This window comes from Sapajus apella, unplaced genomic scaffold, assembly GCF_009761245.1.
Source record: "Sapajus apella isolate SASKATOON/1434 unplaced genomic scaffold, GSC_monkey_1.0 scaffold76, whole genome shotgun sequence".
Taxonomy (NCBI): domain Eukaryota; kingdom Metazoa; phylum Chordata; class Mammalia; order Primates; family Cebidae; genus Sapajus; species Sapajus apella.
Window position 1 is genome coordinate 7188846 of NW_022437016.1, and position 27600 is coordinate 7216445.

At 46.4% G+C, this 27600-nt stretch overlaps 1 protein-coding gene across 2 annotated transcripts in view; it reads right to left on the reverse strand.

Moving 5' to 3' along the window:
* The window catches only part of TTLL11 (tubulin tyrosine ligase like 11), a 277911-nt gene that overhangs the window by 55821 nt on the left and 194490 nt on the right, over window positions 1–27600 (reverse strand). For both annotated transcript variants that reach the window (XM_032251514.1, XM_032251513.1), the window contains exon 7: window positions 3534–3785. In XM_032251514.1, the coding sequence (XP_032107405.1) occupies window positions 3534–3785 (252 nt within the window). The remainder of the gene's footprint in view (window positions 1–3533; window positions 3786–27600) is intronic.

The following is a 27600-nucleotide window of genomic DNA, read 5'->3' on the forward strand; positions in this document are numbered from 1 at the left end:
GACTTAATAGTCTGTAAGGTCACAAAACCCAGGTTTTCATGCAAATGCCCTTAATTATAGAGAACAAAAGGGTGGAAAATCATAAAGCCTATCACACGGAGACAGATGTGTGGCAATAGTTTTGACCTCGCCCGGTTCCAGTCTGAGAGCATGTTAGGAATCTTCTTGGCTAGAGCCATTGTCAATTATTTATTTCTTTCCAAGAGTCATAGCAGTTCTCTTAACAGGTACCTCCTCCTCTCGTACCAGAAGTCACCCACCAATGGTGTCGATGGGCAGTCATGCTTTCATTGAATCCACAGTGTTTAAAATTACTTTTCAAATGGCCAACATTTATAGATACGTATTGAAATCTTACATAGATATTTAGGATGGAAAAGTCAAAAGCTCTGGTGATGTGAGCCCAGCAACGCCTTCCCTTAGACCGAGATGTGCTCTCCGGCTTGCCACAGCCTGCCTCCCTCCCTGACCTTGTCTGCCCAGCCCTCTGTGACAGCTGATGCCTCCTGCCTAACCTATAGGCAAGTGAGATGGTGATTCTTACCATAAATAATTTTTCAAATCTCTCCTTCTGAGTTCAGGTAGGACTTTATAAGGAGTAAAAAGGAAGCATTTCCGTCTCTACCAGCAATTTAGCCTAGATGATAAACCACTCTAACTTCTAAATTTGGGCTATACGTGCCATCCATTCTCAGGCTCTCCCTGCTGCCTGGAAAAATCCTGCTTCTACCAGTCCAAACCCTGCCTCCTCTCGGGGGCCTGCCTTGATTCCACTAGGGAGGCAAAACCTCCCACATTCTATACCTGTAGCACACCAAATGCTGCCCTGCTGGGGAGTCCATGAGCCACCACCCTGTGACTCTGCCAAAACATTGCATTTAATTACGTGTTCATTGCATGCTGTCTGTTAGACTGGCAGCCCTTTGAGGGCAGGCAGGGTCCTTTCATTTGCCTTCGAGTGTCCCATGGCTACCAGGTGCTCCGGAACAGTTGTTAGCTCAAACCAGACATAATCCTTTATAACGTAAGGTTGAGACAGAACAGATCTCACAGGACCAGGGTTCCCTGAAACTCCCTAGATGTCATCCCCGTGAAGTCTAGCCCTCATGTTCTGTGATCTTGAACTGAGTCTTCTGTGTGATGGCACAAAAGCTGGGGAGGGCCAAGAAAGCTTCTGCCTTTGCTCCGAAGGTCTGTGCCCTTATGCCGAGACAAGCACCCCAGCTTGCTCAATCTCATCATTCTCCAGGGTCCCGATATACTTCCACAGTGCCCTAAGTGCCCTCATGACCTGGGGCCTCTGTCACTAAGCTATTTCCTCATGTTACAAGGTCCAGGAATCACAAAGGGGCAGAGCCTGCCTACCTATCTGTTATTTTACTTCTCTTTTTCACTCTAATGGGACAACACCACGCACAGTTATAATAATTCTGTTTCCCAGCTTCCCATGCAGATGTTGGCAGTCAGTAAGATGGAAGGGGGAGTCACTGAATACAGCTTCCAGGAAACCCTTTTAAAGGGATCTAATTCATCTGTGGAGGCCTGTTTTCTTCCTCCCCTTCTTCCCCTTTCTGCCTGGAACTCAACCATGATGGCTGGGCTTTGAGCAGCCCTCTTGTGACTATAAGACAACCCTGAAGCAGAAGTACACATTTAGGATGGATGAGCAAAAAGACAGAAAGTGGAACATGGATCATACTGTGACTGAATGACTGTGATCAAACTGAATGGCTGTGGAGTCACTCGCCAGTTCTAGAACCCTCACTGCAAAAGCTCCTGTTGTATGAAAGAAAATTACTATTTAAGCTATTTGTAGATGGTTACCTATTTCTGAAAGCCAAATGTAATTCCTAAGTGAGTCAGAGAGTATCGTCAGGGAGTCTTTTCAGCGCAAATAATAACATGGGCCTGAAACTTCCCACTGCCTGATGGAATAATAAGCACAAGACTCCCACTGAACAAGCAGCTCCCATGAACTAGGCATCAGGCCAGCTGCTTTGTGACAAATTATCCCAACCTCATAACAATCCTGTAAGGCAGGAACAATTGTTCCCATTTTGCAGATGAGAGAACTGAGTGCAGAGAAGATAAGGAATTTGCCACACAGCTATTAAGTAACGTGCTTGACTCTGAAGCCAGGTCTGTCTGATCTCAAAAGTCTGTCCTCTCTCCACTGGGCTTCTCTCCCCCATCCCAGCCCTACCTCCTGAAACTAACACAAATCCCTTCTCAAAGTCAGCATGCAAAAATACTACTTCAGGTGTACTGAAAGGGCAAAATTCCTGCCAATACTTCTGTTTACCATCCTATCAGGAATAGCAGAGGGCTAGAGTTAGAATTTATAAAACTTCTTTGGAGACAAGCTTTTGACGAAAGTGGTTTCCCACTCAAGACTTCTAATTATTTTAGTGAATAAAACTGTAGAAAGTGTGACTTTGAGGTGCAAGACAAAAATATTAAAATCAGTGATGAGAAAAACAACAGCAACATTGAGTCCTAGCAGACGTGCTCCTCGGGGTGTATAGGCCGCAGTTAATTGCTAAGGAGCAATTCCCTAGTATAGCCGATTCTATTTGTTAAAGGGATCTAGGGTTATCAGTTTAATACATACTTAGTGGGAACCTTCTTTGATCAAGACTCTGTGTAAGAACATATATATCTATATAAATATACATATAATTTAATGAAATTCTTTTAACCTTGTAAGAAGAAACTGACATTTATTGATCAGTTACCACATGCTAGATGTTTCTATGGAATCTTAACTAATCTTACACACACTATTGTAGGCCATAGACAGCTTCATCCTCTTTTGTCAGGATAAAGTCATTGAGGTTTAGGGGTGCCCTAGGGTTTCTTGCCCTAGAAGCTAGTAAATGCTGCTGTATTGCCCCAAAGTGCTCCACAGGGTAGAGGGAAATTAATATGTAATCTCAGGAAAACAAGTGGCAATTGCTTACTTTGCAGGCTGCAGCAAAGATATGATTTCTTTATCTCATGTTTTATCTTTAAACTTCATGCAAATTTTGCATTATACTTTATAACATAGCCACGTTATTTTTATATTAGAACAAATGTATTAAAATGTTTATCAGCTGAATTATTTAACTTTTCCCTCCTGAAACTGACACTTTGGAAAGATGTGCTTTGCTTCTCTGTTGTGGCTTCACGAACGCCAAGCACACAGCCACGCACCACTGGGAGAAGCCTGGTTAAGAGGCACGAGGTCTGCCTGACTCCAAGGGGCGATTATTAATATGCGTTTTCTGGACTCAGCTCAAGGTGGGCACAGAATTGCTTTTTAATCATGAACATAAGGTTGTGAATGCTGTCACATCCATCATATTCATTAATTCACTCAACGAATGAGAGTCTACCGTGTGCCAGCCACTAGGCTGATCCAAGCTCCAGTGGGGTACTGACCCAGCACCACAGATTCTCCCAAGGGTAGTCAAGGAGACCCAACCAGCCAGACGTGAGACTGGACTCCACCCTACCTAAAGCCCAAGCCAGAGGGGGTTGTTCTCACTCACCTTATGAAGGTACGAAAGCCTGTTGGTCCCAACTTCATTGACCCCTTAATTCCCAGGAACCGGATAAACAAATTTGCCATCCTGTCCACCAGGCGCAGGTAGTTGAACTGCTTTGCGTACTTGGGGAACACCTGCTTGAGGCAAATGGAGGGCAGGTGGGCTTCGGGGTTGGCGTTGCCATCTGGAGCACTGGTCAGCTCGCCGTCCAAAGCATCTTCCTTGCCACTGAATGGTTTTTCAAGCTGCTGAGACCTGAAACACACAAGGAATGAATGATGTAACACTTTCCCTTGCAGATCTACCACCTCCTTGGAAGGCAGCATTGCCAATATTTTTATTTTACAGGTGGCAGGACTGACCGCAGAGAAGTGACCTGCTCACACAGCTAGCACACAGCAAAGCCAGGACGTGAAGTCAAGGCAGAGCCAGGGCTGGAAACGTGTGCTTCCTCCTTCCACCCATCCTGGTTTCCCAGCATGAAAACCTTCCTTTACTGTACTCACGATTCAAGAGAATACTCTATTATGTAGCAGTCTGGCTTTGATTTCAAACTCTTACTTATGGGTAGTAATTGAATAATTAAGAAATATAAAAATCTCATTGAGGGCTGGCAAGAAGCCAGAGCACGGTTCAACGAACAATTTGCAAAGACGCATCAGCTACCGAATTCTAGGAATAGGAACAATTATGTTTCTGGCTTTACTGTTGTTTTTTTTTTTTTTAAATTTGGAATTCATACAAAAATGATTATAGTGTTGTGATTCCTTAGTCTGGATATTTTATTCAGAAATTATTTTGACATTCAAGAAAATTATCAGCTAATAACTCTTAAATATCCACCTCTAGCTCGGAATGTTCTTCTCACCTTAAACCCACGTATTATTCCCCCTCACCCCAAATCTATGTCCCCCATCTCCTTGAATGTCACAACCATCCACCAGTCACCCAACAGGAATGCGCAGAATAAATGCCGACTCCTCCTCTGCCTCCGCCTGCACGTTAGTTCTGCTTCCTTAGTCCTGCAGCCAACCCCTGCTCTGCCCCCACCTGGGGTGTAGCAAAGGCCCTCCTGCCTCTGGCTTTACCCATCCATAGATCCATCCCCCAAACTGGCACCTGAGTCACCTCTTTTTAAGCCAACCTGGCTGAGTCACTTACTTGCTAAAACCACTGAGGACTCCCGAGTCTGAACTGCTCACTCTGGCACTGGAGGCCCTTCCTGACTTCTTCTCCGGCCTCCTCATTTCTAATCACTGCCCTCACCAGGCACACTGTTCCAGCCCAAGCCTTGAGTGCTGCTCCTCCCAACCCGCCACTCATTGGCCTGCCTTGGAACCAGAGACTCCATGGCCCCCGGACACCCAGCTCCCTTCCACACTCAAAGGCCCTCTCTGCAATTGCAGCTCAGTTCCCACTCCTGGGTCCTATCCTGTCAGGATCTGGGGCCAGGTGTAACCCTCTCCCACCTGTTGTGTTCATTCCTGAGACAGAACCTTGAGCATGTTATACATGGTCAGTAAATGCTGCTGGTGGACTAACTGATCCAAGAAAATTAGGATGACACCTCATGGTACTGAGATGTGGTGCTGTTAATGGTACCAAGGACTGTTCTCTACTTTTTATTAAATGGCCTCATGCCCAGTGCTCTCATTTCCAAGCAAGCACGTCATCAGTGCCCAGGTTGGGCCACCTGGGTGTCTTTGTGCCTGCTTTCCTCTGGCCCTGGCCACCTGGTACACTCTGTTCCACTTTCAGAACCAGCTGCGATGTCTTCTTGACCACACTGGTCCCTCTCCCATGCCTTCCATTCTTTGGACCTGCTTCCTTGTTTGCTCTATCATGCCTGCACTGCATTGGTTTACATGCCAGTCTCTCTCACCATTGTGTGAGCGCATTGAAGGCACGGCCTACATCTATTTCACATAGAAATTGAACTCCTATTTCTATAGGACCTGGCACACGCTTGGTGTTTGGGAAAGTTTCAATGAATCTGTTGAATTGAAAAAGTTTGCAACATAAGCCTTAAAATATCGAGGTTACCATGTGTGGTAACCTGTAAGCTCTTTTAAATTCAATGCAAAACAACATACGTGACAGCCCTGCCTGAATGGGTCCTCTCTTCATCCCAGTCCAAGGAGCCAGCCTCTAGGAAAAACTCCCTTGTGTGAATAAGAAGTCCCAGAAGGCCTATTCCCAGTTCCTCCTTAGTGGGTCTTGATGCTGGTCTCAAAGTAAGGACAAGCAGAGGGCAGAAGCAGAGAAGCATGAGGGGAAAATCTCTTTGCAACTTCAACAGTGTGGAGGGTTTTAAGGAAAGAAATACTCCCTCCTACAAAGAGGAGAGTCCTGCTCCTTGGGAGAGGCAAATGTGCCCAAAGGGCTGCAATTTTCCTTTAGCTAAAATGATTTTGTCATCATCACCTTGAACTTAAGACAGTAAATATCAGGTGGTTGCTTTTCAGATGAAATGAAATGTTTTCCCATTAAGGTCATAGGAAGAAAGATGAGAAAAAAGGCGACACCCTTACCGGAAATTAGCCCTTAAATTACTGGGTAAGTGGCAATCAATGGCTTTATAAGCACTCAGTAAGTTTTTATTCAAGGAAAGATTTGGAAATGTACAGTTGGAATGCACGCAATAACAGTCAAAATAGCTCAGAGGACTCCTCAGTCAGCAGAACCGTCCCACAGCTAGGGGGGCGTTTGCTCTTCACTCCACTCTGTGCAGGAGGCTGTTAAGACTATGCCCCTGTTCCAGATGAAGAAACTGAGGCTTGACAAGCTGCCGCGCCTATATCGTCTGGCTGAACTGGAATTAGAAGTCAGTTCTTATAATCCACTGCTCTTTCTACTTTGCTATCCTAATTCTTCTCCTTCTTCCTCCTCCTCCTTCTTCTCCTTCTTCTCCTTCTCCTTCTTCTTCTGGCTTCAAGCCATTCTCCTGCCTCAGCCTCCTGAGTTGCTGGGATTACAAGCGTGCACCAGCATGCTCGGTTAATTTTTTTAATTTTTGGTAGAGACAGGATTTCACCATGTGGGTCAGGCTAGTCTTGAACGCCTGACCTCAAGCCAGCCACCCACCTCGGCCTCCCAAAGTGCTGGGATTACAGGCATGAGCCACTGAGCCACCATGCCTAGCCCTTCTTCTTATTTTTATTTTTTAGAGATAGGGGCTCACTCTGTCACCCAGGCTGGAGTGCAGTGGTACAATCACAGCTCACTGTAGCCTCAGCTTCCTGAATAGCTAGAACTATAGGTGTGCACCACCATTAGCCTGGTTAATTTTTTTTTTTTTTTTCTGAGATGGAGTCTTGCTCTGTCACCCAGGCTGGAGTGCAGTGGTAAGATCCTGGCTCACTGCCACTGCAACCTCCGCCTCCTGGGTTCAAGTGAATTCTCTTGTCTCAGCCTACCAAGTAGCTGGGATTATAGGTGCATGCCACCACCTCTGGCTAATTTTTGTATTTTTAGTAGAGACAGGATTTTGCCATGTTGGCCAGGCTGCTCTCGAACTCCTCACCTCAGGTGACCTGACCTCCTTGGCCTCCCAAAGTGCTGAGATTACAGGCATGAGCCACCATGCCTGGCCAGCCTGGCTAATTTTTAAATTTGTCTGTAGTAATAAGGTCTTGCTACGTTGACCAGGCTAGTCTTGAACTCCTGGCCTCAAGTGATCCTCCTGCCTTGGCTGGCCTCCTAATATCCTGGGATTCTGGTGTGAGCCACTGCGGCCGACCCACCATGATGTTCGAATACACATCATGGTTCACATTATGGGTTACAAAACCTATGTGGAATTATTGATTTTTTATTTTAAAAAGTTATTTAAAGATTATATTAGTAAGTCATGCTCTTTGTAGACATTCTCAGAAATGTATAAAGGAATCAAAATCATTTGTAATTCTACAATCTGAGATCGATACTATTAACATTTTGATTTCTTATCTATATTTATAAAGTTAGGATTACATTATATGCATTCCAAATCCTTCTTTTTATACTTTACATTGTAAGTATCTTCCCATGGCATTAAGTGTTTTCATGAGTGTAATTTCTCATGACATGAAGTATTCTGTATTAATTAACCATTCTCCCTCAGTTAGAGATTTAGTGTCACATGGCCTGTCATTTGACTAGAGTCAGTGATCAGTCCCTTGAGAGATGTGCTCCTTCTCAGAAGCATAAAATCTTACAGTTAGAAGTGGCTTTGGAGATCATTCTGTCCAATGATGCCATTTATTATTTTATCATAGTATAATAACAAACATAAAGCTCACCATTATAACCATTTTAAAATGTACAATTCAGTGGTATTTCGTGCAATTCACATTGTGTGTAACTGTTACCACTATCTAGTTCCAGAATATTTTTGAAATGACTTTAGAGAAGAAATTTAAACCCAGGTAGATAAGGACATTAACACCAGCTAGTCATTTGGTCAGGACATCGTCCAGGGTCATGACCTTAGCTGGGATTGCCCTGGTGATGGGAACCCCACCACCTCTGGGACACCTCAAACTAGAAAGGTTGTCCCAGTGGTAACCAGCGGATGTCATTCTCCAGGATCCAACTCCTGCCTCCCATCCTTCCTCCAGAGCCTTGCAGAATGAGTCTGTTTTTTCTTCTAGCTATAGTCTTTCACATTTCTTTCAAGGGTTGCTATATTTAGTGGATGACTACCATTTCCCATCCTTCCTGAATCTCAGTTAATAACCTCATGATGAAAAGGGTCTTCAAAGCCACAGATATTATTTTCATGAACTCAACCACAAATTCAGAGGGAGGTGGTTTTACTGAGCTGGAAGAAGGCACTAAAGATAAAGCTGATATGTAAGAGGAAATAAAACAATGAGAAATGGTATCTTTGCTGGAGATAATTCCAATTATCACACTGAGATCCAAGCCATCACAAATACTGTGAGATCCTGTTTTTACTTAATAGCATTTTAATGGAAATGTCGAGCTTATGAAATAAAAGTGGTAAAAAAAAATACATAAATCAAGGTGACTAGTCCTTTGGGATAATTTTTTTAATTGCATTTGATATATCCTTGATTCATTAAAGTAGGTGAAACAGTTCTAAAATATTTTATCTACTAACGTTTTTCAAATAAAATGGAATTCTTTTTCATTAAAACTTGCAAAAAACCACCAATTTCTATTTTGTCTGGAAAGTTTACTGTTAAAAATCACCATTTATCAAGGGCCTACTACATGTCAGACATTGTTCCAAGCAACTTACCTATATTATTTCATTTGTTTCTCATAACAATTTTACAGTGCAGGTAGAAACGATTCCCATTTTACAGATTAGGAACCTGAGGCCCAGAGAGGCTGAATATTTGCCTAAACTCACCCAATCAGTAGTGGAATCAGGATTTACACTTGGGAGTCTCTCATGACATACCTCATGCTTAGTTCACTATATAGTTTTTGTGATAATTTGACTTAAATCAAATCAGAGGCTTTTCTTCTATGTATAAGTGATATACAGTTCAGAAATTACCAAAGCAGAGAAGTAGACCTAGCAAGGTCAAATTCCAGTTGCTGAGAAGTTGCTTGAGTTAATTTCCATCTCCAATTAGACATTCCTTCAATAATTTATTCATCCATGAAACACGTTCCAAGCACTCACATGCCCCAGGGGCCTCGGATACAAGAGTGAGGTGGACACAGCCCCTGTCACCCAGAAGCATGTGACCAAGTGGGGGAAGACAAGACCCATATATAAACAGTAACTTGGCAGTGTGATGATGGGTTAGCTAGCGTGGGTCTAGGTCACACGGGACCCTGAATGCGAGAGAAGGGTGCTTGGATATAGTAGTGAAGGGAATGAGAAGAATGTGGTGGATTTTGAGGAGAGGCATGCCAGCACTATGTATTCTGAATTGAGAGGGGAAGGACAGATGGTATTAGAAGGCTACTGAACAGTCTAGGTCAACAATTCTGAAAATGTGGTACCCAGCCCAATATCTTCGTGGCCTCCTAATAACTTGTTAGAAGTGCACATTCTTAGATCTCACCCCAGACCTACTGACTCAGAAACTGTGAGTGGGCTGGGCAATCTGTTTTAGCAAGCCCTGCGGGTGATTCTGATGCAGGCTAAAGTCTAAGAATCACTGGTCTAGGTGAAAGAAAATGAGACCTAAACTAGGGCAGTTGTAATGGGCATAGAGACAGGGAGCTTCAGACACACAGATTTAGCAACTACTGCTTAAATATGTGGGACAAAAGGGGAGAGAACACCCTGGATCATGTTCCCAGGGAACCCCGTGGCTTGGCAGGAGAGCCTTGTGGCAGTGGTGCCACATGGCAAAGGGACAGAAACAGGTCCCCTTCCCTGCTGTTCAGCCAAGGCGAGTACCTCGGTCACTAGCGGGTTCCAAACGCACATGTATCATGTTGGCATTCCTGCAGAAAATGCTAACCAGGCACCAAAGAAGTCCCTTAAATTAGCCCTGCTGCTAATTTAAAGAATCGGAGGATGAAGTCACTAAAAATAAACTTTACTGTATAGCCCAGCTCTGTTGCTTGATAAATCTCTGCTATCACAGAAGCCCCATTTGCCTGATGGGTGATGCTAGGTGACTTGAAGGGAAGGCAATAGACTCTAAAACAGGGGAGGCGTGGGCTTCCAGTGACAAGGAAAGGACTTAATAAGAGAGCCCCATCTGCCATCCAAGTCCCTCTAAGACCTAGGCCCATGCTGAGCCTACTCCCACCTGTTTCCCGTCACGCAATGACCTTTCCTCCCCACAAACCCTAGCCATGCCACTTCCACCTCACTTGATCACTTTCCTCCGCAACGTATCATCAAACAGCGACAAAACATCAAAACCTGACAACACACAACAACAATGGTATTAATTGCACATATTATGTGCTAGGAACTGCAACTTATAAAAATTTCATCTTGATAAAATCCTATGAAGCAGGTGTTATTACTAATATGATTCCCATTTTACAGCTGAGGAAACCAAGGCACAAGGATGTGAACCAAGATGTTGTGAATCTGGGACAGAAACCCAGACAGGCAGGCTCTGGCATCCTTGCTTCTAACCACTGCATCATGCGGCTCCATACACGGGGAGCCATCAGGTACTGAGTACCTTGAGAGTCAGGCTGGTTATTTGTAACATCTCCTTTGACCCTAGCAAGAATCCTATGAATTAGGTATTACAAATGGTCCCATTTTGCTGATGAGGAAAGTGAGCTTCAGAGAGGTTAACCTACTTTCCTAAGGTGGCTCAGCTTTGACTTCAAAGCCCAGGCGCTTTCCACCTCGTCAGGCTCACTTGGTGTGACTGCCCATTTTCTACTCACTGAACTCATTTTCTCCTCCCTTGCAATGGAGAGAAGTCTCTGACTTTATGGGGTGGTGTGAGGCTTAAGCAGGAGGATGGAGCCCATGCCTTGCACAAAATGGCCACGTTGTTTAGGACTCAAAACAGCCTTTCCACAAAGCATCAAGCTGAATCTGCTGGGGGGCCTGTAACTGTCCTCAGTGTGACTTCTTGGGAGGGCACCAGTGCTCATCTGGCTGCTTCGTTTTGTTTGCCAAACAAGTCAATCTGTTACTTTACATTGCGGGCTCCCACGAATTGCTGACACGTAATGTTTGTAATGTTTGTTGACTATATGAACTAACAGAGGACCCCATGGCGACAACAGCAGACGAGGTCTCTGTCCCTGCCTGGGGATGGATTCCCCGAGCTGCCAGGCCTGGGGTTGCTGCAGGAGCATTTCCCTGCACAGCCAGGCAATGCATTAACTAAAGGAGAAGCATAAAGACTTACTCTAATGCCCTGGCTCCTGCAGACCCAGAACTCCTGCTATTTCAGAGCTGGAAAGGCCTTTTGGGGTCACTGGGCCCAGCCCTCTCATTTTACGGATGAAGGAGCTGACAACTCATTTTACAAAGACCTCCCAATAAGTTTCTTTTCCAACAGGGCTCTCCACTGTGCCGACCCTGAGCACAGAGCACGTGTCTTTGCCATCGTCCCTCTTGCCCAGTGGGCCTGCAACATGGTCAGAGGCAATGAAATATTTTTCACACATAGGCCAAGGGGGCGTGCTGTCAGTCTGCTCCTCCTCCCTGGGCTGGGGGCCTGGTGGTGCAGGGGGTCTGGAGTTTGGGCTTTGGGGGCAGATCAGGGCATGGTTGAAATCCCAGCTCTGCCACTCACAAGCTGTGTGAGTGGCAAGTCATATAACCTCAAAGCTTTTGTTTCCTCTAATATAAAATGGGAATAAGAATGGCACCTAACCTATAGGACTGATGTTAGGATTAGCAGAGAGGATGGACACAGCACCTCAACATCTGTCAGCCGCTCAGATCATGATCACTGACATCTTTCTCTCACGAGTGTCATCATCTCAGGGAACCCACTGTCTAGTCACCAGCCCTCAGTAGGAGAGACCGGAATTCACCCTGGGAACTCAGGATAACATGGGTTTCTGCCTCACTCTCCACCCCATGTAACCAAACGCTAGATTATCCTCCCGCTCCTCCAATTGCTTCTCCTTGGGAAACTCTCAATCCAGGCTGCCCAAGACCACCTAACAAACCCTCCACGTGTGCCTGATTTCTTCAGGCCTTGCTGGGAAGCTAACTGCTCCTGCTCTGACACCCTCCTTCTCTATTGAAGATGCAATAACGCATGAGAGAGAACTTTGCTACTTTGCTGCCACCCAGGTACAGAAAAATTTAAATTTTGGAGTTAGAAGGGGCACTAGCAATGACCATGTTTCATTTTCCTTCTGAAATAGACAGGGCGTGGGGCCAAGTCCCTGGCTTAAGGTGAGGCATCCCCCAGGGGTGGCAAAGGCCCCCGGGCTTCCCATCCAGAGCCTTTGAGATAAAAAAGAGTGAAAAAGAAGGAGGGTATAGTGGCTCATGCCTGTAATCACAGCACTTGAATTGCTGGAAGCCCTGAATTCTAGACCAGCATGGGTGACATAGTAAGACCCCACTTCAACAAAAAATTAAAGATTAGCCAGCTCTGGTGATACACACCTGTCGTCCTAACTACTTGGGAGGCTGAGGTGGGAGGATTGCTTGAACCCGGGAGACAAGGCTGCAGTGAGCTGTGAGCCGTGCCACTGTACTCCAGTGTGGGAGACGGAGCAAGACCCTGTGTTTAAAAAAGAAAAAGAAGGCAAAAATGACACAGCTATTGAGCATAAATGCCAGAGTGGCCAAAATTCTCAATGAGAAGCTCAGACTCTTCTAGCCACCTAGGCAGAAAGGGAGGAGAATGCCTTTTGCCTGAAGGACTTCAGACTCCCCCTTTAAACCTGCTGGGTAGTTGGCCACTGCCTTTCTGTAGATAAACTGGCTGGTGCTTAGTTTTTCTCTGAAACCCAGAGAAAGATTTTTCAAAGTGTAAGTCCTGCGTGCACCAACTGCCCAAGGCACGGTGGACAAGGCCCCCAGGCCTGAGCGAGCATTCGAGGTCTGCACCGCCTGGCTGTGCCTCCTCCATCCTCCGTATCCACGCCCCTCCCTCCTGCTATAAATGATCCACGTGAAAAACACTCATCTTTCAAATCTTAGATTCTCTCTCACCTTTCCCAAAATGCTTTCCACGCTTTGGAGACAGAATCAAGCATTCCTTTCTATATAACCTCCCCGACTTAGTGCTTCATCATCATCATCATCATCAAGAAATGTATTGAGAACTCAATCTGCATCTTGCTTAATGCTAAGCCCACGGGATACATTTATTTTTTCTTCAGAGTAGCTATCACACTCAAATGGCTGTCGGCATAACTGCCTGCTTAATGCCTATTTCTTTTCTAGACGGAAAGTTCCCAGAAGGGCAGGCACTGTTACTGCCTGTTTTATGACTATCTCTACAGCCTCAGCACAGCTCCCGGTACACAGTAGATGCTTAAAAATATCTGACAATAGGCCAGGCGTGGTGGCTCACGCCTGTAATCCCAGCACTTTGGGAGGCCGAGGTGGGCAGATCACGAGGTCAGGAGATCAAGACCATCTTGGCCAACTGTCTCTACTAAAATACAGAAAATTAGCCAGGTGTGGTGGTGCAGGCCTGCAGTCCCAGCTACTCGGGAGGCTGAGGCAGGGGAATCGCTTGAACCCGGGAGACAGAGGTTGCAGTGAGCCAAGATTGCACCACTGTATTCCAGCCTGGGAGACAGAGACTCTGTCTCAAAAAAAAAAAAAAAAATCTGACAATAAATACAGTCATGATTTCAGTGAACTGTCACAATAATCCAATTAGTTTGGCACAATTACTAATGCGAGTTTACACCTGAGGACACTGCCGCATAGGGCAGTTAAGTTAGTGGTTTAAGTGAAGAGGCGGGGGTTGGAACCTAGGTGGTATGCCTCCACAGCCCATGTGCTAAGCCTCTGCACCACCCCGAATTTCCACACCCCTTTACTTCTGGTTGCCAGAATGAATATTTTTGTCCTCTTGTTCTCTCACAGTCCCTGGGAAGAGCCTGGTCTCTACTCTGGGAGAACAAAAATTTCCTCATGGCAACAGCAAGAGGCTGCCTATATGACAATTAAAATCAGTGGTTGTATTAGCCGCTTTACCACCTCCAAAATTAGCAGAAAAGGCCAACTTGAGCTTTCATTGTACAGCTCTGCTGATGAAGGGATCCTTTTAATTACATACTCAGTGCCTATCTGCAACACAAAGCATTTTGGTGTTTAAACACAGTTGTGCACCAAAGTATAGGCCTATGTGAATACAGACAATACGATACGGGGAACCATGTGTAAAAGTTATTCTTTGCCTAGACTGTAATTTCTTTTTGGCATTCGGTTTCATCTAAACCCAGTTCATTTTCCATGGTAATCCTAATTCTCTTCTATATACTGAGCACCCGATGAGCCCTTATTCAGTAACTCTGTAGGCATATCCCAGGTCAGATACTCCCCCTTCAGATTGCAGATGAAATCTGCACACTTTGTTAATTTCACTCATCACTGACTGATTTGCCTTGAGGGCTCTCCCCCCTTACCTGCACTGGCGCATCGGTCAATTCCTGCAGTACAGGTGTTGAACCAGCTTCACTCAGCATCATGCCAGGGGCTCATGGCCTTTGTATCTCACTTTCCAAAGCACTTTTTGCATGCTATTCTGTATGGGATTTGCACTGAGGTGAGTGAGGCCTTATGGGGCTGATCCCACAGACCTTTCTCAGAAAAGGGATTCATGACTTTGCATTTGTATTTGGTTGGGGGAAAAGGGAGTCCCTCTTAGTAAGCTCCACCTATGGGTCACAGACTCTAACAGGCATTCATTACCCTGGTTAAGCCACACAGAGACCTTAAGATGCGGATATTAAGATGTACCTTCAGAGCCAGAATGCCTAGGTTGGAATCCTGTTCCTGTTCCCAACTAGCTGGTTATCTTTGAAAAGTCTCTTATCCTGCTCGTGCCCTGATGTCGTCGTCTTATAATAGGGATACTAATTCTCCCTATGTCCCAGCATTGTTGTGAGAATTACGTGGGCTAATCCCTTCAGAGCCATACCTGGAATGTGGCAAGCACTCAGTAAGTGTTAGCTGCTATGGCTGAACAAACCAAGGTAAGCTCAGGTTAAATACAGCACTCAAGGTCACATGCCTCCCAAACAGTATCAGCTGGTAACCAGGATCTGCCTGACGCTTAAGACCCTATTCTTTCTAGGCTTTCAGGGAGGCTAGGCCGAGGGGGCTTACTGCTGGTCCACTCCTTGGAGACTGTAGTCAGCGCCCTGGCCTGGCAGAGCATGGCCAAAAGACAGTCCTTCCATGTGCATGGTCCCCATCTGGCCGCAGCACGAGCATACTGGCTTCTGCTTCCACTGCCCACATGCTGTTCTCTCAAGGATGACCATGTACCTCCTAATTGCCACCAATCTTCCCCCCCTTTTTTTTTTTTTTTTGGATGGGGTTTTTTTCTTTTTGCCCCGGCTGGAGTACAATGGCGCAATCTTGGCTCACTGCAATCTCTGCCTCCTGGGTTCAAGCAATTCTCCTGCCTCAGCCTCCCAAGTAGCTGGGACTACAGGCATGCACCACCACACCTGGCTAATTTAGTATTTTTAGTAGAGACGGGGTTTCTCCACATTGGTCAGGCTGGTCTCAAACTCCTGACCTCAGGTGATCCACCCGCCTTGGCCTCCCAAAATGCTTGAATTGATTACAGGTGTGAGCCGCCGCCCCCGGCCCCACCACTGACCTTCTTAATCTCTCCTCAATCTTGCTTGTTCACAGCATTTGATGCACCTGAACACTGTCTTCCTGACCCTCACATTTCCCGGCTCCTGCACCCATGCACTCTCCGTGGTGTTTTTCCAGCCTCTATTTTTCCTCCTCTAGGACCCTCAGTGGCAGTTGGTGTCCTAAAGCCCCTGTCCTTGACCTGCTCTCTGCCCACAGTATTCCTGGGTGATTGTAATCACACATCCGATGGTTCCCAGGCCTGTACCTCGTGCCACCTCTCTGTCTGGGATGCCTCTGTCCTGCCCACCCCTTCACGACAGGCAGGTCCAAATCCTGCTCATCCTTCCCCGCTCACTCTAGAAGCCAGCCCACAGCCTTCTCAGATCCCTCCCACTCAGAAATACTCTCTTTCCGATTCCCACAGTACTTCATTGCGGAATTTATCATTTTCTAAATTTATATCACAGTCATTTAAGTTTGTGGCTTCTTTTTCCTGATAGACTATGAGTTTGCCAGAAATAGAATCCATTTTTGTTCCTCTGGCAAAACTGTACATCTAATAGGTGATACAAAAAAGACAGGCTGACACATGACTGTGTAAGTAAAGTATTTCTTAAGACAGAGAACATGAAGAATTTGGGATAATTTTGCCTGAAGACAAGAAAATGGGCAGAGTGACCTCTGGGTATCACTTTCAGCTTACGGGTCTATAAACCCATCTTTAGGGTTAAAAATGCCACATTAATAATTTATGGTGATGAGAATAACAGGCATGCTGGTTCTACTCCTTACCAATTGTGTGGGCTTAGGAAAGTGGCATCAACACTCAGCCTCTGCTTCTCTTCTGCAAAATGGACGATAGAACCCACCCTCCAGAGGTGTTGAGAGATTAGATGGGCTGGCATAAACAAGAGGCTGGCACCTTGGTTGGAACGTCATATGTACAAAAGAAATGATAGCTGTTATATGACTCCTTTGACATATATTTATTGAGTACCTACTCTGCAGCCAGGGATGTTGGGTCAACCCAAGCCCAGCCTCTTCCAGAAGATTTCTTGGCCTCTGTTGACTCATAACTTTCTTTCCTCAAAGAATTTTGGTCCTATCAAGATTAGATTTTTAAAATAATTCGATTAATAAATTAGGCATGCCTATTAGCAATCAGGTCCAGAGAGAAAGTCCTAACTTTTTTCTTGATGCAATTTGACTTCCCCAAACAAAGAGTTGTTGTCAAAATCCATTTAAGTATTTAATTTCTCTTGTCACTGCACAATTCCCCAAGCAGACATCCAGACAATTTGCAGTGGTGTTTCTCACAGAAGTACTAAACGTTTAGTTATCAAGGTACATTTTTTAGATGATGCCTCCCTGATGGTTCTGGAGACTCTAGAGAGACTGTGTAAGTTCAAGTGCAAGGTTAAGGCAGGCAGCCGAGTGGCAAGAATTGCAGGGAGTATGAATCACGCAGGCCTGGGCTTCAGCTCTGACACTGCCACATCCTGGCTGACTGACCTTGGGGAAGGTACTTAACCTCACTGAGCGTCAGTTTCCTCATTTGCAAAGTGGTGACGGCACCAAACCCACGGGGCTTTAGTGAGTACGAAGTGGAATACCAAATGTAAAGAACATAGGAGCATACTGACGCATCACTGGTCCTTGATACCAGACGGCTTAAAAATCTCGGAGATTTGCAGATACACAGATGGGTCTAGAGGCTGCCGTCCCCCTCCCCCTCCCAGAGGGACAGCCCTAAGGAGCAGTGTGTTTTTGGCGACACAATGACTAGACCCACTGGGTCCCGACTCTTCACAGCAGCCTCTCCCAACACCCATTCAAATCAATTATTACCCCACTTGACCGACTCACCCGGTGGGAGCCAAAGGTTTCCATGCCAACAGGAATATGGTGGGCATCCCAACCCCCAAGAAAGAAAACAAAAGCGACTCTTTTAGTTTCCCTACTAACAAGCATGGAGCTGAAGTCAGAGCTGTCTCTTTCTCAGTTGTCATGGCAACGTCTACTGACCTACCCCGTCCTGCCAAACACACGTCTCAGAGAGAGGGCAGGGGGAATGTGTGGGAGGCGGTGGTCGAGGGATGAGGGGTGGGAGAAACGCTCCACAGTGCTAGGGAGAGAAGTACAAGAACACCTGCTTTTCCAAAAAAAAAAAAAAAAAAAAAAAAACCCACTGGCAAATGTACATCTCTTGCCGGGGAATGGGGAAATTCCAGTTTTTACTGTGTCGTTCCTTAGGCGATTATGTACAAATTTAGAGTCTATTCAAGATGCCAGTTCAAACCAGAAGAGGGAACAATTATTACTTCCTCAGCTATGACACAGAAACGGGGGCGCTTCACTTGCACCTCTCCTGCCCTGCTCAGCATTTGGGGGACTGGGGTTGATGCCACTGTCTGCTGCCTCTCGCACAATCGACAGGGTGATTTCCCCTTCCTGACCTAATGCAGCCTCAGCAGCAGCTTTGGAAGAACAAAGCAATGTGCCCACTCTGCAGGCAGGAAAACTGAGTGCTGTGACCACGAACTCATGAGTACCCACTTCTGTTTTCTGTTTCCTAGTTTGCTCTCTGCCCCCAGAAATCTCCACCCAGGACAACACTTGAATTTGCCCAAATGGGATTCATTATTTCCCACACTCAGTCTGCATGTAGCTTTGAAGAATCATTTTTCTGGCAGTCCAACACCTGCCAGAAAAATCCACCCAGATAACCCACTTGCACCTCAGTAATCCAATGCTCCAGGTTGAACATAATACGTCCCCCAGAACCTGCTTCTTGCTATTTCCATGTTGTTACCGCCAACTTCATCTCCCCCAGTGAGCCAAGCTCCAAACCCTGAAGTGAGCTTTGCATTCTCCGTCTTCCTCAGCCTGGTTTCAGGGGACTTGTACAGAAGTCTTTCACTGTCCCTTTTCCATTTGGAGGCTCTGATTCAAATATTCTAGGGCGTTCTAGCAGGTGGAAAGCAGTGAGCAGTGGCTAACCACAAAGGCTGTGGGGTCAGGATGCCGGGGCCCTCGCTGCTTGTACACCTGTGTGCTAAGCACATCCTCTCACTTGATTCTCACCACAACACTTTGAGGTTAGGGTTCTTCTTCATATGATTCCCAGTTTCCACAAGAGACTGTTTCCCTATGAGACACCGAAAACTGACGTAATTTTCCCAAGGTCATCCAGCTTGGAAGTGGCAAAGCCAGCTTATGAATCTGGATTGGCTTGACTCAAAACTCTCACCCTGAACCAATATGTATAGCTCCTTCGCACCCAGCCACAAATTTTTCTTTCTTTCTTTTCTTTCCTTTTCTTTCTTTGAGACAGGGTTTCACCCTGTTGCATGTGCTGGAGTGCAATGGTGTGATCATGGCTCATGGCAGCCTCAAAATCCTGGCCTCAAGCAATCCTCTTGCCTCAGCCTCCCAAGTAGCTGGGACTACAGGTGCGTGTGCACTCCTGGCTAGTTTTGGTATCTTTAGTAGAGACAGAGTTTCTCTATGTTGCCCAGGCTGGTTTCTAACTCCGAGGCTTAGGCAAACCTTCTGCCTTGGACTCCCAAAGTGCTGGGATTATAGGCATGAGCCACCGTGCCCAGCCTGTAACTTTCTTAAGAACAAGGCTCATCACTTCATGTTTCTATCTCAGCGCTGACACCAGGGCCTGCCTCGCAGTGCCGGATGAGTGCCACCTCATCAAAGCTCCACACACTGTCTCAGCTCGGAGCTGACTAGCCTGGGTTCCACTCCCTACTGAGACCCTTTCTCCATATGTGACTTTGGGGAAACCATTAGATAACAGCTGGAAGGCAGCAGTGGGCCGAACACTGTCCCCCAGAAGATATGAGCAAGTCCTAACCCCTGAAACCTGTGAATGTCATCTTGTTTTGGAAAAAAAGAGTCTTTGCTGATATCATTAAGGATCTCAAGACCATTCTGGATTTAGAGAGGGAACTAAATCTAGGGACAGGTGTTCTTATAAGAGAGATGCAGAGAAGAGTTGATGCAGACACACACAGAGGAGAGGCCATGGGAAGCCCAGGCAGAGGCTGGAGTCACGCTACTATAGCCAAGAGCTACCAAATGCTGGAAGAGACAAAGAAGGATTCTCCTCTAGAGCTTTGGAGGGGGCATGGCCTTGCAGATGCCCTGGTCTCAGATTTCTGGCTTCCAGCAATGTGAAAGAAGACATTTCTGTTGTTCTAAGTCTTGCAGTTTGAGCTAACTTGTTAGGCAGACCTAGGAAACTGATGTAAAAGCCCAGTGTCCTTATCTCTGACTGGGGTGCCCTTGGGGGTTACTGTGAGATAATGTAGCTGGAAGCAACTAGAAGAGTGCCTAGTGCACAGTAGGCCCTTCAATAGATGCTAGCTGAACAGCGCTAAAACATCCTGAGCACTAAAACAGCTTGGAAACTTCTTTCCCAAGGCACACCTGGCTGACTGCCTCTTTCTACATTCTCACGCTTGTAAAATGTTTAACTTCAGAACCCATGAGCAAGAAGGAAGAGCCACAGGGAGTATCTCCTCTGAGCCCAGCTGTGTGGAATGAGCGGGCAGCCAGCAGAGATGCTGGTGTCCTTGCGAAGCTGGTAAGTGCTGGCCCAATTCCAGCCCAAGATGACGAGCCTGTCATGGTGGGTTTCACAAAACATCTGTTTCAGGAACAAGCCTGTTGTTTCAGGCAAGCTCTAGAGATAATAGTATGTTTTTCCTATACACAGCCATGACATGTTCACTGAAGCTGAATATCTCTAAATGTGACCAATTTCTCAAGTGGCAGAAGCCCATCAAACTCTTTGAGAACAAATATGGTATGCAGTCAGCCCAAGCGGCTTCCTTTGCTGCCGCTAAAGCAGCACTCTCGCTGGCTTGGAGGGAGGCGGTCAGAGTGGGAGTGGGTAGCAGTGGCGATTTCTCTGATGTTGGTCCCTCTGAAGGTTATACTTAAGTCTGCAAGGGAGTCAGGTCCCCAGGCTTCATGCATATGGATGGCAGTGGTGGCTGCATGATAACCTGCAATTTCTCTTCCCCACGTTAATCGACTTGGGTTGGCGACCGAGAATTTGACTAGACAACGCAATGGCAGTGCACATACCAATGATCCCAGGATCTCAGCACAGCTCTGCCGGCTTCAACTCGATTCTGGCCTGAGATAAGAAAGCACTAGCGTGGCGTCCCACGTGAGATGAGCCGACCGTGCCTTGGCATGAGATAGACAGACGGCCAGAAGGCTGACCACAGCGAGGAGATCCGGGACACTTTCCCACAGGCGAGGGGAAACTTGGGCCCATGAAGCACATGCTGCAGGATCCCCCACGGAGAAATGCCTCCCCCACAGGAAGCACAGAAAGGCCGTACCCCGCCTTCCTCCCACGGGAGGAGTGGGATGTGAGCTCCTTCCCTCGGCACACAGATCAAGCCTGGAATACGTCTGGTGTCTGATGTGCTGCTTGGGAGTCAGGCCTGAACTGCCTGAGGGGCCCCAGGCAGCCCCAGCACCCAGTAGGGGTCTGGGGTGACTCAGCTTCCTGGTCCCGGGAGCCCAGTTAGCCCGAAGCTGCCCTGGCTATTGGAGCCTCCACTCTTAATCTCTCTGTTCACCCAGGTGGGCCACTGGCCTGCAGCCTTGGCTTGGGTCCCTTCTTCATTTCTTGGTCCTATCTCCCTCTCCTTTCTCACCAGACTGCTGCTGGGATCCCCCGATGCCACAGGGTCAAGCCCATCCTGGCTGACCGAGAAGGTTCCAAGGCCAAGTCTAGGTAGCTCAGAAGGCAGTGGCTCTGGCATGACCTCCTGCAATGATCCTGTGCCCTGCCAACTGCTCCCAGAGGGCACTGACCAAAGAGTCAACACATTTAGAGAGGAAATAACTTCAAGCCATAGAGACCAGCAAGTTCAACGTCCTCATTCTGCATGTAGACAAGTTCTGGAGATGGGAGGTGTGGCTTGTCCAAGGTTTCCTGGCACTTAGGTTTTAGGGCTCAGGAAGGAATCCAGGTTTCTGCACTCCTAGTGTACTTTGCTGTGACAATGTCCTTGGCTCTACTTTGGGCCAGTATCAGCTCTTTGCAGACAGGGGCTGTGTCTGACTCATTTCTGACTCTCCAGCAACAGCATGGGGCCAGGTCCGGAGCGGGGAATCAGTCAATGTTACTTAGACTTGGCTGAATCAGTCCCCTTTGTAAAACGAATAAATCAGACACAGACACATTACTGAAGCCAGCGCAAAGGTATGACTTCAGGATCTTCAAATACCTCAACTACGAGCAGGGAGGTGCTATTTCTGCCTATAAAATGGCATGGAAGTAGAAAAAGATGTCATGTTACTATGTGACTTTTTCCTTGCATAACTGTGATCCTGTATCCACACAGTAATAGCCACTATGGTCTGGAGGCTGTGGCTGACACCCAGACACTGCACGGGGGACCTGGGACACAGGTCCAATTGAGTCCTGCTCTCAACCCTGCCAGGCAGGAGCTACCAGCCCAGAAGGCTCCTGATAATAGGTGGAAACTGAGGCTTAGGCCGGTTCAGTGCTTTGCCCAAGAGCACATAGCTCCCAAGTGCTAGAGCATGGACTTGAGTCCAGGTCCGTGCTGTTTTACCTGAATTGGGCAGTTCTGTCATGAGGACAGTAATAACTAACACATTGTGAGTTTAATCCTCTGTGGCAGGCAGGTTAGGTGCATGGATTCATTTAATTCCCACAGCAACCCTATGAGGCATTGCTACTTTACAGATGAGGCAAAATAGGCCCAGAGAAGTGAAGTAATTTTACCTAGTAATTCCAAGCCAGCCTAGAAGACAGGGAGTACTGAGAGACAGAGCAAGCTCAGAATAAGAGGCGGGGGTGCATGAGGAGCTCTGGCTTTGGGCTGGATTTGCCAGCTGTGTGATTTGGGGCAAATTACTTGGAATACTTTTTTAATTTTTGGAAAATCGATATAACATACAATTTACCATTTTAACTATTCGAAGTGCATGATCCGCATCACACACATGCATTGTTGTGCAGCCGTCACCACGTTCCATCTCCAGAACTTTACTCATCTTCCTCCATGAAACTCTGTCCTATCACACAATAACCCTCGACTCCTCCACATCACCCCCGGCAACCACCACTCTACTTTCTGACTCTATGAATTTGACTACTCTAGATGCTTCCTAAAAGTGGAATCACCGCCAGGCGCAGCGGCTCACGCCTGTAACCCCAGCACTTTGAGAGGCCAAGGTGGGTGGATCACAAGGTCAGGAGTTCGAGACCAGCCTGGCCAAGATGGTGAAACCCTGTCTCTACTAAAAATACAAAAATTAGCCAGGCGTGAGGGCTCACACCTGTAATCTCAGCTACTCAGGAGGCTGAGGCAGGAGAATCACTTGAACCCGGGAGGCGGAGGTTGCAGTGAGCCAAGATCGTGCCACTGCACTCCAGCCTGGGCAACAGAGCAAGACTCTGTATTAGGGAGGGGTTGGGAAGGGGGAATCATACAGTGTTTGTCCTTCTGTGTATCTAGCTTGTTTCACTTAGCATAATGTCTTAAGGGTTCATCCATGCTATAGCACATGTCAGAATATCCTTCCTTTTAAAGGCTGAATCTGTTATTCATTCTTCATTGATGGACATTGTGAATAATGCTGCGATGAGCAAGGTGTACACGGGCAAGTTACTTTTAAGTCAGTCGTTTTTCTACCCCAATCCTGAGCCTCCAGCTTTGTTCCTGACTCAGAGGAGGGATTCCCCAACCACCCGGTGTCTGGGCCAGACACCAGAGAGAAGAGATTAATTCTCCCTCTCCTCTCACAAGCACCAAGCCAGCCAAGTCCCAGCCCTCCCGCCACTGCAGTTCACACACATCTCTGCCATCGCTTGTCAGCTCATCATGGGTCACCCGAACTTCAACAGCCTCTCCACAAGTTTCCTGGCTCATAGTCTCCACTTCCAATGCCTCCTCAATGTCATAGCCAAAACCCCAACCCTGTCCCTGGCTCACTCCCTCATTTCCTTCAAGTGCATGTCCAAGTGTGCGCATCTAAGGCAGGCTGCCCCGACCACTCCGCTTCCAAGTACAGCCCACGCCCTTCCCGGTCCTCCAGATCCCTCCCTGCTTCATTTTCTCCATAGGGCTCATCACCGCTCATCACAGTATAGATTTTACTCATTTATTTTCCATCTTCTGTCCTCTCATCCTCCACTGTCCATAAATGATGGCAATTCACAAAGGCAGGGATTGTTGACAGTTCTGTGCACTGCTGACTCCTCTATCCTGGTGCAGAGTAAGTGCTCAATAAACACTGGCTGGGTGCATGAATGTATGAATGACTGGCTCCTCTTACCTGCAGGGTGAAGTCTAAAGTCTCCAACCTGGACAAGCCTTTCCGTGCTTTCACTTTGGGTCCCTCTGTGGCCCCATCTCAGACCACAGTTCTATTTAAGCTCCAGCCACGCTGCCCTGCCCCCCCAAGTCCTCCTGCTGTCTGATAGACAAAGACCCTAAGCCTTTGCAGCAACCTGGTCTGTGCCTGGACCGTCATTCCTTCCACTTTGCCCCAACCTTCTGCTGGCTTATGGGATTCCCTCCGCTAGGTTCCCATGACACCCTGGTTTTTGTTTTGTTTTTGAGATGGAGTCTCGTTCTGTCACCCAGGCTGGAATGTAATGGTGTGATCTTGGCTCACTGCAACCTTTGCCTCCAGGGTTCAAGCGATTCTCCTGCCTCAATCTCCTGAGTAGCTGGGCTTACAGGTGCATGCCACCATTCCTGGCTAATTTTTGTATTTTTAGTAGAGACGGGGTTTCACCATGTTGACCAGGCTGGTCTTGAACTCTTGACCTCGTGATCCGTCCCCCTCGGCCTCCCAAAGTGCTGGGATTACAGGCGTGAGCCACCGCGCCTGGCCGACACCCTGTTTTTACCACTTGTGAAGCCCTTTTCATGCTGTATTACAATCATCCTTGAACTCATCTCTAGCTGTTCTGAACTGCCAGCTCCACCCAGGCAGGAAAACCTTGCCCACACTGGGATTCTCAGCGCCGTGCTCGGAGCACATCGTAGACGCACAGAAACTGTCTAATGAAAGACATCATCAGTCTCCACTGCTTCCACCTGCAACAGGGCAATGCCACTCCTGCAGGGCTGCCCAAGGATCAGAGATCACACACAATATGTGCAACATCTGCCACCGTGCCTGGCACAGAGCAGGCGTTTAACACTCACAGTTCAGTGCTACCCTCTGATGCAACAGAGGGATCACAATGGTTTAGGAAGATCTGCGTTTGTAGATGCCACCAGCTGAAGTCCTTCCATAATTTGTCATCTCTGGGGCCACGTCGGTAAATGTCAGCTCCAGAAAGAATTCCTATCCTTCCTGTCTTATCCATCACATTTTGGCAGCATGCCCGCTGAGCACAGAAAACATCCAAGTTCATGTTCTTCTCAGAACTGACTGTATCTATGATCATAATGTCACAGAACTGAGAACTTCCAGGGATTTCAAGGACCAACTGTGTTGATACCTCATTTTACACCTGAGGATACAGGCTCAGAGACGTTGTCTAACTTGCTCATAGTCACTCAGCCAGCTAGGAATTTCACATTGTTTCCTTTACACACGTTATCTCTGGTTGAACCTGTTGGACCCTAAAGGATTTGAGAGTTTAGCCTAAAATTCTCACCTGGGTTAAATCCTAACTAAATATATGTATATATACAAACATATGTAGTGATGATAATATCTATTTATTCATCCATCTATCTATTATGAAAGTTAAAAATGTTTCCTTCTACCTTCATATATTTATAAAATACATATAATATATAAATTAATTATATTAATTATACTAATTAATAATATTAATATATAGTATATAAATTATATATTATATGTATTTTATATATAATTTATATAATTTATAAATTAATTATATTAATAATTATACTAATTAATAATGTATTAATATATAATATGTAAATTATATATTATATGTATTTTATAATGTTCTAGTATAATCTTCCAATCAGCAGCATCAAGTTCATTTTAGACTCTGGAAACTGTATTAGTCAATTTTCACGCTTCTGATAAAGACATACTCAAGACTGGGAGGAAAAATAGGTTTAACGGACTCACAGTTCCACATGGCTGGGGACGGCTCGTAATCATGCAGAAGGCAAAAAGCGCTTCTTACATGGCAGCAGCAGGAGAGAATGAGAGCCGAGTGAAAGGGGTTTCTCCTTTATAAAACCATCAGATTTCATGAGACTTATTTACTACCACAAGAACGGTGTGGGGGACTCCCATGATTCAATTCCAAACGCCTCCATGATTCAATTACCTCCCACCAGGTCCCTCCCACAACATGTGAGAACTTATGGAAGCTACAATTCAAGATGAAATTTGGGAAGGGACACAGAGCCAAACCACATCAAGAACCTTCTCTGCAACCCAAACAGAAGAAATCTTACTCTTACCGTCCCTCTGAACGAATGACATGCCATCCACAGAGGGATGGCAATGTCACCCCAATTCTCCATGGAAGAGAAGTTCCTCCCTGGAAAATATCTCTGCCTGACTGGAAGTGGGGTCCCCTTCGTCGTGGCCACCGGGAGTTCTGTTGTTGGACTGCTCTGAGTGGGGAGGGAAGCTGCTGTGGGAGCAGTGTCAGGTCTGGCACTCAGCAGAGTCGCAGAAGGAACAGGAAGGCAGTGAGGGGTGGTCTCAGCTGGAAGTGAACCCAGAACTCCCCCCTCACTGGAGAGGGAGTTCTGAGTCATCAGCCACCACCTACAGACTAATTCACAACCTCTGGTCCCAGAGGAAATCATTAGTTCTAATTATTATTATTAGGCATTATAACTAATTAGTAAAAATAGCTACCATTTACCGAGTGCCAACTTACGCCTGAAAGTTAATGCATATCATTTCTTTTTTCCCATTTTATGTCTTAAAGTTTATTTTCTATTTTCCTAATTATAGTCAATATATGTTCATGGAAAAAATAGTTAAATATACCAAAAAGCAGACAAAAGGGAAAAAAATCATCGTTTATTCCCCCACCTACCTATGATCATTGTTAACATGTTGGTGTTTTATTTCCAGAATTTCTTCTCTGTCTGTCTGTCTGTCTCTCTAGTCTTCTCCACGCATGCATATGTGTGTGGGGGGCGGGGGGCATGTGAGGTTTAACATACTTGTGACTACACTTTTACAAAAAATTACCTCTAACTTCTACAGCAATCCTCTGAGTTGGGTACTATTGTCCCCATTTTACAGATGAGAAACCTGAGGTTCAGAGAAGATGAATAATTTGCCCAGTGCCCCACAGCAGGTCTCTGGCAGGACAGGGACTCATAGCAAGTCTTTCTGTTATCAAAACATGTCCTTTCCCCACTCTGCCATGTTCCTTCCCACTTAGCAAGGAAGAACTAAGGGTCATTTAATTACCTCTACTTCTGCCATCCCATTCCTCTGCCTGTATCTGCTGGACCACACCCCACTGAGAGATGCAGGTAAGGGAGATGATCTCACCTACATCTACTCAATGGGTAGTACCCAAGAATGGAAAGCTTTGAGAGCTTAAGCTTAGATGCAGACATTCTATCAGAAACTGGAGGGAATCTGTGTTTTCGGTGCATACAGATATCTGGAAAACGGAAATCAGAAAGCACAATGAACTATTTTTTGCAAGCTGTTTTGCATGAGAAAAATCTAACTATCATCTGTGGAGCAGCTGCAGGATGGCCTGCAAAGCTCTAAGGGGCTGGGCCACCACGAACCACACCTGTTGGGGGGAAGCAATGAGCACGTGGATTCCACATTTCACCAAATGTAGTACCCTGAGCAAAGCCAAGGGTACTACATGTCTTCATGTTGGCA